This window comes from Ursus maritimus, unplaced genomic scaffold (genome assembly GCF_017311325.1).
Source record: "Ursus maritimus isolate PB19 unplaced genomic scaffold, ASM1731132v1 scaffold_1, whole genome shotgun sequence".
In the NCBI taxonomy this organism is placed as follows: domain Eukaryota; kingdom Metazoa; phylum Chordata; class Mammalia; order Carnivora; family Ursidae; genus Ursus; species Ursus maritimus.
The window spans coordinates 91039363-91052856 of NW_024423343.1; the positions used below are offsets into that span (position 1 = coordinate 91039363).

Genomic DNA, 13494 nt, shown 5'->3' on the forward strand with positions numbered 1-13494 from the left:
ATAGATAGATAGATAGATAGATAGATAGATAGATAGATAGAGACAAAGAATGATTAGATAGAATGATAGAACAAAATTACATTTTGTTCTAAAAATTTTTATGGGAAGGTTTAGGATTTTGTAAAATTGTACTGGTTAACGTATTAAATTGGGGTTGCCCTCTTTTCCTAGTATTGTAGCCCATTTGATTTACTGTGAAATGGTCTGCTTGTAAAACTCAGTGTTAAAAGATTAGATGTATTAGAAGTGCTAGATTTTCTATCTACAGATATATTCATAAGGGAATAAAAGTTGCAGGATACAAAATCAGTGTGTGGAAATCTGTTGCATTCCTATACACTAATAATGAAGCAGCAGAAAGTGAAATTAAAAAAGCAATCTCATTTATAATTTCACCAAAACAATAAAATATCTAGGAATAAACTTAACCAAACAGGTGAAAGACCCGTATTCTGAAAACTATTAAACATTGATAAAAGAGATTTAAAACAATGCAAAGAAATGGAAAGACATTCCATATTCTTGGGGGTTGGAAGAGCAAATATCATTAAAATGTCTAACTACCCAAAGGAATCCACAGATTTAATGCAATCCCTATCAAAATACCAACAGCATATTGCACAGAGCTAGAACAAACAGTCCTAAAATTTGTGTGGAACCACAAAAGACCTCAAATAGCCAAGCAAACTGATGTTTACCAGAGCGGAGGTGGGTTGGAGGTATGGGGGTCATAGGGAATGGTGATTAAGAGTGCACTTATCATGATGAAAACAAAAATTAAATGAAATGAAAAAAAAAAGAAAGAAAGAAAGAAACATGCCTAGAAATAAGAAAGTAATACTTCCAGTAGTTCACCCAAACCTTCTTTGGAAGTGAAACTATATATCTTCTATGGGAAAAATCTGACGTGGGGCTCAGTGAAAATGTCCAACATGCTGACATTATAGTATGGAACTACTGTTCTTCCTCTGACAGCTGTCTTCTACTGGATTTGAAAATATTTACTACCAGATTTGAAAATATTGTTTCAGGCTGATAAAATGGTTTCTAAATTAAGAACCATGGGCAAGAGGGAAGGGATAGCAGAAGATAAATTTTTAGCCTTTCTTTTGTGAGGGTGGGTGGGAGGTGAATAAACAATGCATATTCTCTTTTAGTTTTGCCCTTTCCTCTTATAAGATCATTTTAAAGGATAAAAGATAAATCAACTATCACAGATAAATTAGTAAGAAACAATGTAAGGTGAACTAGATGAATGCATAAAAACAAGAGAAGCAGAGATGATATCAATTGGAGAATGGGCAAAGAAAATGTGATATACCCATACAATGGAATGTTATTTGGCAATAAAATGAAATTAAATAGTGATACATGCTACAACATGGATTGAAAACATTTGCTGATAAAAAGGCCAGTCACAAAAGATTATATCGTATTATTCATTTTATGTGAAATGTCCAAAATAGTCCAATTCATAGGGACAGAAGTTCAGTTTAGTGTTTGTCTCGAGCTAGGGGATGATGGCTAAGAGGTAAAGCGTTTCCTCTTAGGATAATGAAAATATTCTAAAATTGACTGTGGTGATGGATGCACAACTCCGTGAATACACTAAAAGCCTTTGAACTGTACACTGTAAATGGGCAAATTTAATGGTATATAAATTATATCCCAATAAAGGTGTTGTGTTTGGGGTTTTTTTGTCTCTTTCTGTAAATAACCCAGCTTCTTCTATCTTTTGCTCTGCCTATGATAGTTCACTGCTTGTCCTTACTGGCCTCAATGGTACCCCAAGGTATGGCTGCTTCAATTCCTTATGCTAAGCACAGACCCTAGTGTCCAAAGCAAGGAAAAGCCTTCCTAAGGATCCCTTTGTCAGTGAGGATTTTTTTGGAAGGCCCCCGCAGACTTTCTCCATCTCTTATTAGTCAAAATCACAGGGAGAATAGAAATGCTAGGCTTGTTGATTAAAAAGGGCCTGAAAACCTTTCCTTAAAGCATATGGCCACCCCATGTGTAAATAAAACTGCATTTGCCCCAGAGCCTAAGGACTTCAGAATTTAAGGAGGAGCTTCTTTTATGCTCACACTCCCTCAACTGGAATTCGTAGCGGCTAAGCAAAACAATCATTCTGGTACTTATTAAAATGGTAAGGAAGACTTCATTCAAGATCATTGCGAAAGAGTCAACTCTATTACAGTTGTAGAGAGAGATCACTCAACTCTGAATACAACAAAAACCAGTGGGGATTTATAGCCCCTGAGCTGGATGGGGGAGGTGGTGTCACTGGATGCGAAATTACTAATAGGAGACATTAAGGGCAGGGGGATTCTTGCTCAAGGTAGACGAAGGACTTAGACATCATAAGTGGGGAATGAGGAACTTAATCAAATATCAAGGGTTGATCAGGTAGCGAGGGTAGGGGCTTTCTTAACAAACTGACTCAGCAGGATTCTTGCTGAGACTGGGCTGTGTAGGCCTGGCCAGGATAAGCTGAGGCCTAGTTAAGAGGGCCTGGGGAAACCTAACTAAGGTTTGGTCAAGGAGAGAGTCTGTGTCATAGTGCACGTTTGATTTTTTTTCATTCTTTGTTTCTCCCTTTTATCATCTGATTAAAAACTAACAATTTAATAGCAAGTAAGTTTCACCAGGTCTTAATGCAGTTTAGGTTTTTCTTTAACTACTTTTACTTTGAAAAGTATAATGTACACCTACTCACTAAAAAAGAAATTTAAGAAATAAATTTAGCACATATTCTCTTCATTTTCTGCATTTCTTTAAATGAGATGTAGTGTGTAGTCTTTGTTATGTAATTTAGAGCTTGGACTATCAGAGAGTTTCAGTAAGATAAGATTGTGAACACAAAAATTTTTTCAACTTCTTCAAACCTGAACTAGCATAACAAAAATGCTGGTCAAGACCTGCCATTCCACATAATTTAAGATAATGTGAAAGCAAATCCGGGTCAGACAACTTAAAATATGACAATGCAGTGACAGTTTTAATTAGGCTATAATCAAAAAAATGAATTTGTATGGTACATTTTAAAATGTACTCCTTTGCAGTCTCATTTTAAGAACCTAAGAAAAATCCTAAAGTTTATTTGTTACATAGATATTTTGGTTCTCTTTCTCATAGGAAGCAAGGTCACAACGATGGTTAAGTTACCAGGCTAGTCCCAAGAGACTGTTTAGTCCATTATGTAATTGAACTTTAGAATATTAATATGAACCATAAGCCTTTCTAAACCAGTGATTAGAAGGAGTGGGGAACAGGAGGCTTGGGCTTTGACATCAGCAGCTTCTGGTTGTAATGAAGAAGGGGTGATATCAGTGGAGGGGACTCTGGCAGAACTAGTTTGCTCTTCAGGCAAGGAATGCATCTGAGACTGAGGGTACACTGGTTGTGTAATTTGTAAGTCTGCAATGGATGGTAAATGAATGCACCTTAAAAATACTCCAACTTGACATGTGTTTTTTGAAAGACTTATCACAGTAAATACAGCTCTTTAGTCAAACAAGCAGTTTATTAAAGTGGTTCAGTTACCATAGCAACGTATCTGGAATTTATAGCTCCTTATTTTGAGAGGACTTCATTTTACTCTCTGAGGCACTGAAATCCAAGGCTAAAGTTCTTAATGGCCTCCAGTCTCATTGTATGATGAATTTCTATTGTTTAAAAAATTTATACATATAAAATGTACTTACAAAATCAGCCCTATGATTTCATAGTGGTGTGCATTAATTTTAAATAGGTATTTTTCAATTTGGAAATACCCCTCTTTAAATTTTTTTTTATTATTACCAAAGCTACATATGATCGTAGTTTAATGAGGAAAAACAGCTATTTCAAAAAATAAGTCTTCTAAAGTTATTCCCCAGAGGCAACCATTTTCTGTTCTTTTAGCTGTTTTGTTTTTTCAGTATTTACTTCAAATCCCTCAGCAACATGTTTGTATTGCTTCTTGGTTTGTATTACTGCTTGCTTTGTGATTTTAGCTGTCATCAATTATTTGAGTCTCTGCATATTTGAAAATGGCTTTATTCTACTTTTATAATTGATTTTTAATTTGGCTGAGTATAAATTCTTAGTTAGAAACAATTTTCTCTAAGAATTACTAATTCTGATGTTGAGAAATCCAATGCACTTCAAAGCTTTTATTCTATTTTAATTCTTTTCCCCTGCTCCCTGGAAGCTTATAGAATTATTTCTTTGTCCCCCATGTTCTAAAATTTCATGATGATGGACCTTGCTCTAGGTCCATTTTCATCCATTGCGAAGTATCCTCAGAGGACCTATTCCATTTTCCATTTTGGAAACTCATGCCCTTAAATTCTGTAAAACTTTTTTTATTTCTCTGATTATTTTCTTTCCTCTGTTTTCCCTGTTGTTTCTAGAAATTTTATTATTCATACATTGCCCTCTTGGCTTGGTCCTCTAATTTTTTTATTCTTTCATATTTACTCTTTTATTTTTCATCTACTTCCTGGAAGGTTTTTTCAGCTTCACAGCCAGTGAATTTTTAATTTCTGCTAATATACTTTTAATTTCCAAGAGTACTTCCCTCCGTTTCTCTCTTAATCATTACTTTTTTGGAGCATCCTGTTGTTTTATAAATGTAATCTCTTCTAGTTACAATGCCTGGAAACTCTGTACGTGGATATGGCTTAGAGACTGTGGCATTCAGTAAAGGGTAATCTGGCTGGATGTCTTATGGAGGAACCCTCAATATCAGAATCTTTAGTCTTTTCTCCTTGGCTTGTCTGATTCCCTAGAAAATAATCATTTTATATGATTCTGTTCTCCTCTGTAGAAGGCATAAGCCTCTTTATCTTTTGGGGGACATGGGAAGATAAGGCTGAGGGAGAAGGCAGATCTCAGCATTTATTATGTAACTTTTATTTAATCTCTATGGTATTGTAGAATAGTCTACCATCAATGTGGGATTCCTTTATCCAGATACCTTCTGTTTTACCCTCTCCTGAAAATAAACCTCTTGCTTTCTGCGAGAGTAGGTTAGAGAAGTATTCTATCATGTGGAATGGGTACAGAGAGGATATAGGTCATTGTTGCACGTAATCACCTACGTAAAGATTCGTTGACCAATCCTCCTGTTGTAGCCACACCCCCAACCTCACTTCCCCTTGCACCCTTTCCTAAGCCTGTTTTACATTACCATATTCTAACCCACATGCTTCTCAACTTTCCGTATTGCCATCTTAGGAGCTGTCAGGTTGGCTAATCAATTACTAAACTATTTTTAGTTTTCAAAGTTTTCTTTCTGTTTCTTTTTTTAAGATTCATTTATTTATTTGAGAGAGAGAGAGAGAAAGCACACGCACCAGTTGGAGGGGAGGGATAGAGGGAGAGAATCTCAAGCAGATTCCCTGCTGAGCATACACTGAGATCATGACCTGAGCCGAAATCAAGAGTCGCTGTTTAACTGACACCCAGGTGCCCCTAATTTCCAAAGTTTTGTTGCTGTTGATCCCTTTCCGTTCTCTTTGTCTCTGTACGCCTTGCTATACAGCATTGAGGGGGAGTCTAGGTCAAATGTATTCAGCCTGCTCTCTTTTCCCTAAGTTTCTAAATAGTTTTTAACGGTTAAGAGACCATATTCATGTTTTAGATTTAATTGATGCTTTAAATTTAATTACTATTTAATTCATCTCATATTCTCATTCTTTTTTTTATTATATTATGTTAGTCAGCATACAGTACAATCCTGGTTTTTGATGTAAAGTTCCATGATTCATTAGTTGCGTATAACACCCATTTTCTCATTCTTAATAGGTAACTTTTCCTCAAGTTAACTAAGAAAAGTCTTTTTAATCTGAGCTTTTTTGATTTTCTCCTTTTTTTTTAATTATGTTAGTCACCATACAATACATCCCTAGTTTTTGATGTGAAGTTCCATGATTCATTACTTGCATATAACACCCAGTGCACCATGCAATACGTGCCCTCCTTAATACCCATCACCAGCCTATCCCATTCCCCCACCCTCCTCCCTCACCTCACAGTTTCTTCATGTGTCCCCCTGCACTCTCAGACCTCCCTCCTATTCTCTTCATCCCGTCACTCCAACCTCTTCTACAACCACAGCCTAATTGACTACCTATTTTCCATTGAAACTTTTTCTTCTCATTCTTTTCTTATTCTTGTTTTATTTCTCAAAGTTGTTGGATTTTTTTTCCCCCTCTTGTGTCTCTTTTTCCCTTTTCCCCTTAAGTGTGGGCCTCTTTCCCTAGGTTACCAGAGAACAAAGCAGTTGAAAGTTCATAGAAATTTTTGACTTTTGAAGTTTTTCTTGCTTTGTTAAAGGAAAGTGATGTGATTTTTTAATAAAGATTTATATGCCATTAATAAGGTTTAACTTTTAATATTTAGGCAGGTGCTGTAAAGGACTATATTAAGATGATGCTTCAGAATGATTCACTTAAATTTCTGGTTTTTGCTCATCATTTAAGCATGCTCCAAGCTTGCACAGAAGCAGTCATAGAAAACAAGGTATGTTATCATTTTTGTATAAACTACTTTTTAGGATACAGGTTGTTAATATACTAAACATCAGTTGTAGCCTTATAATTGAGGGTTCTTTTGACCTTGTTTAAATGATGATATATTAATTATTATTAGATTTTTTCTTGCAAATTATACTAATATTATATTTTTATTATGTTGATAAACTATTAAACTTTTTCTTTTATTCCAGGTTTATAATTTTCCACTGATCTAATTATCTGGATTGATTAAAATATGCTAACTTGATAGGCCGTATTGTGCATTCCATTGTTGTTACTGGATATACCATTTGAGACTAGTGTAGGCAGTTAAAAATTAAAATATTAACCTGCAAGTCAGCCTTAGAATATAGGTGATGTCAAGGGGAAGCAGAATGAATTCAACCAATTTTAGTACCCAGCTGCAGTCATACCTTTTAAACTACAGGCGGCATACTCTGTAGAGTGTGATTTAGCATAAGATTTCATGAGTTTGAAACAGATGGGCCAGGTACCCTGTCAGGTAAGCTCCCCAAACCTGCTGGCCTTACTGCATTTTCATAAGTTCACCTAATACCCCAGCAGTCTTATCAGTGGCAGCATCTGCCATGTTTTCTTTCAGAGTTTAAATCTGTCAACTCTCTTTATGTGCTGAGGGCTTGTAGAGACGCTCAGAAACAGCCAAAGAAATTTGCTGACAAATTGTGTGGACTTAATATATATGTAGCAGCAGAATCATTTGCCTATGTAGGTAGATTTTTTAAGTGGAGGAATTAAGCCATGTTTTTTAAAACTTTGTATACATTTTTTTGAGCGTTTGTCAGTATGTTTATCAATGTTCCCAAGAAGTAATTCTAGTGTTTCCTTAATAGAAAGATTTATGATAATATAATAAAGTGCTATCCGTGAAAAGGTGCTCTCACATTGATTATCATATCATGTCTTTAAAATGCCTTATGAGGGGCACCTGGGTGGCTCAGTCGTTAAGCGTCTGCCTTCAGCTCAGGGCGTGATCCCCGCATTCTGGGATCGAGCCCCACATCAGGCTCCTCCGCTGGAAGCCTGCTTCTTCCTCTCCCACTCCCCCTGCTTGTGTTCCCTCTCTCACTGGCTGTCTCTCTCTCTGTCAAATAAATAAAATTTTTTTAAAAATAAAAAATAAAAAAATAAAATGCCTTATGAGGTGAGAGACTGTGGACTCTGGGAAACAAACTGAGGGCTTCAGAGGGGAGGGGGAGGGGGGATTGGGATAGATCGGTGATGGGTATTAAGGAGGGCACATATTGCACGGTGCACTGGGTGTTATATGCAAATAATGATTCATGGAACATTGCATCAAAAACTGAGAATGTACTGTATGGTGACTAATATAACAAAATAAAAATTACAAAAAAATAAAATAAAATGCCTTATGAGGAAGAGTTAATTAACCTTAGAAATATTTTTTTAAATGATTGGGCAATAAAATCAGATTCATAATATTTTCTTTTTCTGATTCCCTTAAGCTTAAAACTTTAAAACCACCGGGATCTGTTCTAAGTATAGCAGTCTATTCTCCCCACTTCTGCTTTACTGATGTGTTTAGAATCCCATTTAATATCGCTAACAGTTAAAAATGGTAGGCAGTCATGGGTTGGAGGTGAATCTCCCCCAGACTCTCCCTAGCCTGACAATGTGTGTTTTCTTTAGAAAGACTGTTGGAAGATTTTATAATCTCCCTTATTGGATATTAAATGGATCACTGATCAATGTATATCTGTTTGTGAAGACATAGAAAGTTAATATGGGACATTCTGTTTAATGATTAACTTGACTCTTTCCTTATGAAAGTGAATATTTGTATGTCTCAACAATATAAGGCTATGTTTTCCATAGACGTGCATATATAAATGAGACTATTTGAAATTCACAACTTCATACTGAATTTTAGAAAGTCGAGTAATGAGTTCTTTTTGGCTACTCTAACACACACTGATTGCTCCCTTTTCCTAACCCAAATCATTCCTAGAAGATAGCACTGTTGAGTTTAGCACTTAATGTTCCCTGACTTTTTAAAAATGTGTGTGAGTGTCTTGGTTCCCCAACTCAATGGAGGTGACCTTATCACATATTTCTGTTAAGTTTAGGAATGTGAAAAAAAATGAATTCAAATGGTACTAACAAAGATATTTTCCCAGTTAATATTGGGATATTCAGAATCAATGCACTACTCTTCATGAATCTGTAATGACGTGGGTAAAATCCTCTTTCTCCCTTTCCCCGTCTGGCTTTATTTTTACTTTGGAATCAGTGAACCTGTAACTTTAAAGGTAGTTTGATCCATCATTTAAAGTTTGCATGTGAATTTACAGGGAATTTTCCTGAAGACATTATCTTAATTCAGTGATGATTTATGGAGCTCCTGGTATATATAAGCCATTGCACTTGGCATTGATGGAATGAGGATGAATTAGACATAGATCCTACCCTCGAGTAGATTAAAAGATTTAAAAATAGGGAATTGTTATAAGAAGCTATTAAGAAATTTGATTAAGATTCTTCTTATATAGCATTTACTAACCTTTCATCTTAACCCATTTCTATTTTGTTATTTGGGCATAAAAATAAGGTATAAAACATATAAAATGAGATGGGTGCATAGGGGTTTGTGCTAATTTTGCTCTTTCCCTTGTTGATACTAGGCTCGCTACATTAGGATAGATGGAAGTGTTCCATCTTCAGAACGAATACACCTAGTTAATCAGTTTCAAAAGGATCCTGATACTCGTGTGGCTATCCTAAGCATTCAGGCTGCTGGCCAGGTAAGAAATTCCAGGTGTAAATTTGATAATGAAATGTCATTAAGATAATAAAAAGATCATTAACCATAATTATAACTTTGCATCAAGATAAAAATGTAATAAATATTCTACTTTGGAGAGTGCTACAAAGTATAATAGAAGGAAACCTCAACTCAAATCTTCTTAAATTTTCAAGGAAAGAATTTCCTAGATGAGTTAGTTAATTTGATGGTAATACTTTTCCATGACAGTTTTTTTTTTCTAACTTTGAATTTGCATAAAATTTTCCTTTCATTTCTTATAGCACTTATCTTACTTAATTGGTTTCACCAGAGCCTGCGAGGCAAGGTGACCTGAGGGAAAAAACTCTTCTGTCTGAGAACTTTTTATGGAGCACCCATGGTTTGACCCTTGGGATTGGGTTTGACTGCAAGTAAATGAAACCCCAAATTAAGAATGACTCAAATACACAAAGTTTTATTCTCTCACGTAGACAGTCCAAGGTTAGCATGGTAGTTCCACAAAGTCCTTAGGGCTTAAGCCTCTTCTGGCTTTCTGCTTTACCACTCCTAGCAGGTATCTCTTATTTAAGAGAGCTGCTAGAGTTCCTCCATCATATCTGTGATCCAGGCAGCTGACTGGAGAAAGGCATGCAGCATCTCCTTCACCCGCAGTTAGCCCATGGTTACAACTAACTTCACGGGAAGCTGGGAAAAGTAGCCTTTATTTTGTCCAGTCACACTAAAAATCAGGTGTCATGTTACAAAGAAATAAGAACTGAATAGCTATTGTGGAAGACAATGACAGTCTGTGCCATACTATGTAAGGGGGATCCTTCTGGACTTTTTTTCCTACTAACATTCTGTAATATTTTGATGTACATGTCTAGGCCTGGGTATTTAACATAGGGAAAAGTGATTGAACATACTTCTGTACGTCCAACCTGATATGTAGCATATCTGTAGACTCTGGAATCTGAACCAGGGCCAAAGATCTGCTTTTAGCCAGCTAGTTGACATCTATAAAATTGTATATGGAGAGAAGCTCCATGAGAATAAAAAAGTTATATAACTCACTAGGAGTTCTAACCAAGAGGAGGGTTGTCTCAACATTTCCCTCATGTTGGATTAAAGCTCTAGTAGTCTGAGTTTTATATCTGTTAGAATATTCCAGTTAGAGAGAATGTCATCAAAAAGAGCTTAAAATTAGAAATGGAGTACTCATAGCATGGGAGAAGAAAAGTAGAAGGAAGCCAGGCAGGAGGATATGGGGGTGGCTTGATAAAAGACTTTCTGAAATTAAGATAGTATAGGGCACCCATATTTTGTCCAAGGCTGTAATCCCGAAGACCTAATATAATTCAAAACTCATATACTTGAATACTAGTATGTTCATAGGAATAAAGGAAGGTGGAAAAGGCTTTGTTCTTGGGGCATGTGACTCTTCCATTGTAGTTTAGTAGTATGTTAGAGGGATGTGGGTCTTGCCAGCATATTTCCCCTTTATTCTTGTGTGGTTATATGATGCTTTTAACACGCTTAAAGGTGTTCATCCGTCTTTAAATACTACTTGTTATTTTCCAGCATCACCTCTAGTATTTTGTGGTGTTTCATGTCCTAAATAGCAGTACAGTTTAGCTTGATGGTTGTTGGGCTTACCATGTTTTTATCACTTCTAACTTCTGTTCCAAAGTGATAGATCTTTAGTGAATTTTTCAGCTTGAGAACTCATGCCACCATTTAATGAATGCTGGTATGATGCTGTTATGTGATATAAAAATATGTTAAGTTAAAATAATATAAAAATAACAGCACAGCAGTCACAAAAGTCATTCACCAACGGAAGTTCCAGGACATGGGAACAGCAGCATGAATTAGATGATTCTCTCAAAGGATGGTAGGTGTTTCTTTCAATCACATAACATAATTTACTACTGCGTGGCAGTAGCTTAAGCATGGTTCACATTTCACCCAGCCTTTCAACTTTAAAATCGTGCATTTTGGGGGGCGCCTGGGTGGCACAGCGGTTAAGCGTCTGCCTTCAGCTCAGGGTGTGATCCTGGCGTTCTGGGATCGAGCCCCACATCAGGCTTCTGCGCTATGAGCCTGCTTCTTCCTCTCCCACTCCCCCTGTTTGTGTTCCCTCTCTCGCTGGCTGTCTCTATCTCTCAAATAAATAAATAAAATCTTTAAAAATAAATAAATAAAATCATGCATTTTGGGAGACATTCTTAGTTTGAGGAGATATGCATTATTTTTCATATAGTGATTATAAAACAAGACCTAGTTAATACTTATTAATGTCACACTACTTCAAACTGATGTAAAATGCAATTGCACAAAAAATTCAATTGTGTTATATATATTGAGATAGAAGCCAGTAAACTTAAGGGTGTTTGAGATGTAACATGAGAAGTTTCATAGGAAGAGAACAGTATGACTGGAGACATGATTTTCTTGCTTTATAGAACAATACTATGAATTAAATGAATAGAGGAAGTCGTTGCTCTCTGCCTAGTTGCTATGGATACCATGTGTTAGAAATTATATTCTCATTTATAATGTATTTTATTAGATTTTGCAGTGGTAATGTGAATCCAGCCCTCATTAGAGGATAAAGTGAGATAGATAGATAGATAGATAGATAGATAGATAGATAGATATCAATGTATCAAACTGACTTTTGAAATATTGAAATACCTTTTAAATGTGTTTTTTGTAGTTTACCTAGCCATATGCAATAGTGGTCTTCATCTGCCTTTCATTAATTAATTTTTCTTAATTTGGCTTATAACGAAAGACTGATTTATTTTTAAGTCCTTCAGTTTTCTCTTGTTCATTTAACATATTCAGAAAGACTTTATTATATCTGACTCTATGTTACATTCTCAGTTTATTTGCTTCTCAATTTCTTCACTTTATTTTGCTTAGGGTTTGACATTTACTGCTGCAACTCATGTTGTATTTGCTGAGTTGTACTGGGACCCTGGACATATAAAACAAGCAGAAGACCGGGCTCACCGAATTGGACAGTGCACTTCTGTGAATATTCACTACCTTGTTGCAAATGGGACTCTAGACACCCTTATGTGGGGGATGTTGAATCGAAAGGTAAAGCTTGAATTCAAACCAGGTTACCAAATTATTTGTTACGTAGAGCCTACATAAGTTAAGGGGCTGAGTTGTAGTGTTTTCAGGCAAAAGATATTCAAGTACACTAAGATTGTGATGTTAATAGGGGCCAAGGTTAGAAAAGTCTTCAGTTGGTAGTAACTTACCTATCCTCCGTAATAAGGGAGAGACGAGAATTTACATGTGTTCTTACTGTCTTCCAAAGCCTTCATCTACCATTTTAGAGGCCAGAAGAGGATGAGCTAGCAAGGAACCATAGCATTGTCAAACCCAAGTCCTTTTTGTAAGCTAAGAATAAAGCCTTACTCAGAAGGTTTGAGTTCCTGGCTAATTTTGGACAGAGAACAGCCTGTACCTAGATTCCAGGAAGGGTAGAAGGGACGTTGTTTGCTCTATCCACTCAGCTGTCTCTTCTCCCCAACCTGGAGACGTGTTTGTGGAAAGGATTTGACTAATTATTAGAGAATGTTTTTCACGCACTAAGTATATATATTCAAAATGGCCAATCACTTGGGTTCAATTTCAAAGTATAAATATTACAATAAAAGTTTTTATGAGAAAAGCAAATAGCGTAACTTCTCTGGTTAGACATTTCCCTCATTCAGTATAGGAATCTTGGTAATTTGGTTATAATTTTGAAAAATTGTATTACTAAAGTCTATGATAGGTTGAAACACTACGAGTTTCTTTAGTGAATTGCTTGTGGTTTAAGTGCAAAATCACTTCACTGCTTAGTAAGTGTTGGCCACGAGAGAACTTTTGTAAAATTCATATGCTTCTCCATCTTACAGACACAAGTTACAGGGAGCACACTGAATGGTAGGAAGGAACAACTTCAGGCTGAGGAAGGTGACAAGGAAAAATGGGATTTCCTGCAGTTTGCTGAAGCTTGGACTCCAAATGAAAGCTGTGAAGACCTCAGGAATGAAATTTTGTTCACTCACGTAAGATTATATGACAGATTCTTTTCTTTTTTTATTTTTTAATGCCCTAAAACTATAATTTTATCATATATTTTTTAAATAGCAAATCTTAACTGTTGGTGCTGTTGAAAGGGGCTTCCACATAAAGCTGGAAAGCCTC

At 36.0% G+C, this 13494-nt stretch overlaps 1 protein-coding gene across 1 annotated transcript in view; it reads left to right on the forward strand.

Moving 5' to 3' along the window:
- ZRANB3 (zinc finger RANBP2-type containing 3) overlaps positions 1 to 13494 on the forward strand; it is a 302057-nt gene that overhangs the window by 237160 nt on the left and 51403 nt on the right. Inside the window, exons 9-12 of the mRNA XM_008695852.2 lie at positions 6388 to 6507; positions 9182 to 9301; positions 12211 to 12390; positions 13203 to 13355. Of these exons, the coding sequence (XP_008694074.1) occupies positions 6388 to 6507; positions 9182 to 9301; positions 12211 to 12390; positions 13203 to 13355 (573 nt within the window). The remainder of the gene's footprint in view (positions 1 to 6387; positions 6508 to 9181; positions 9302 to 12210; positions 12391 to 13202; positions 13356 to 13494) is intronic.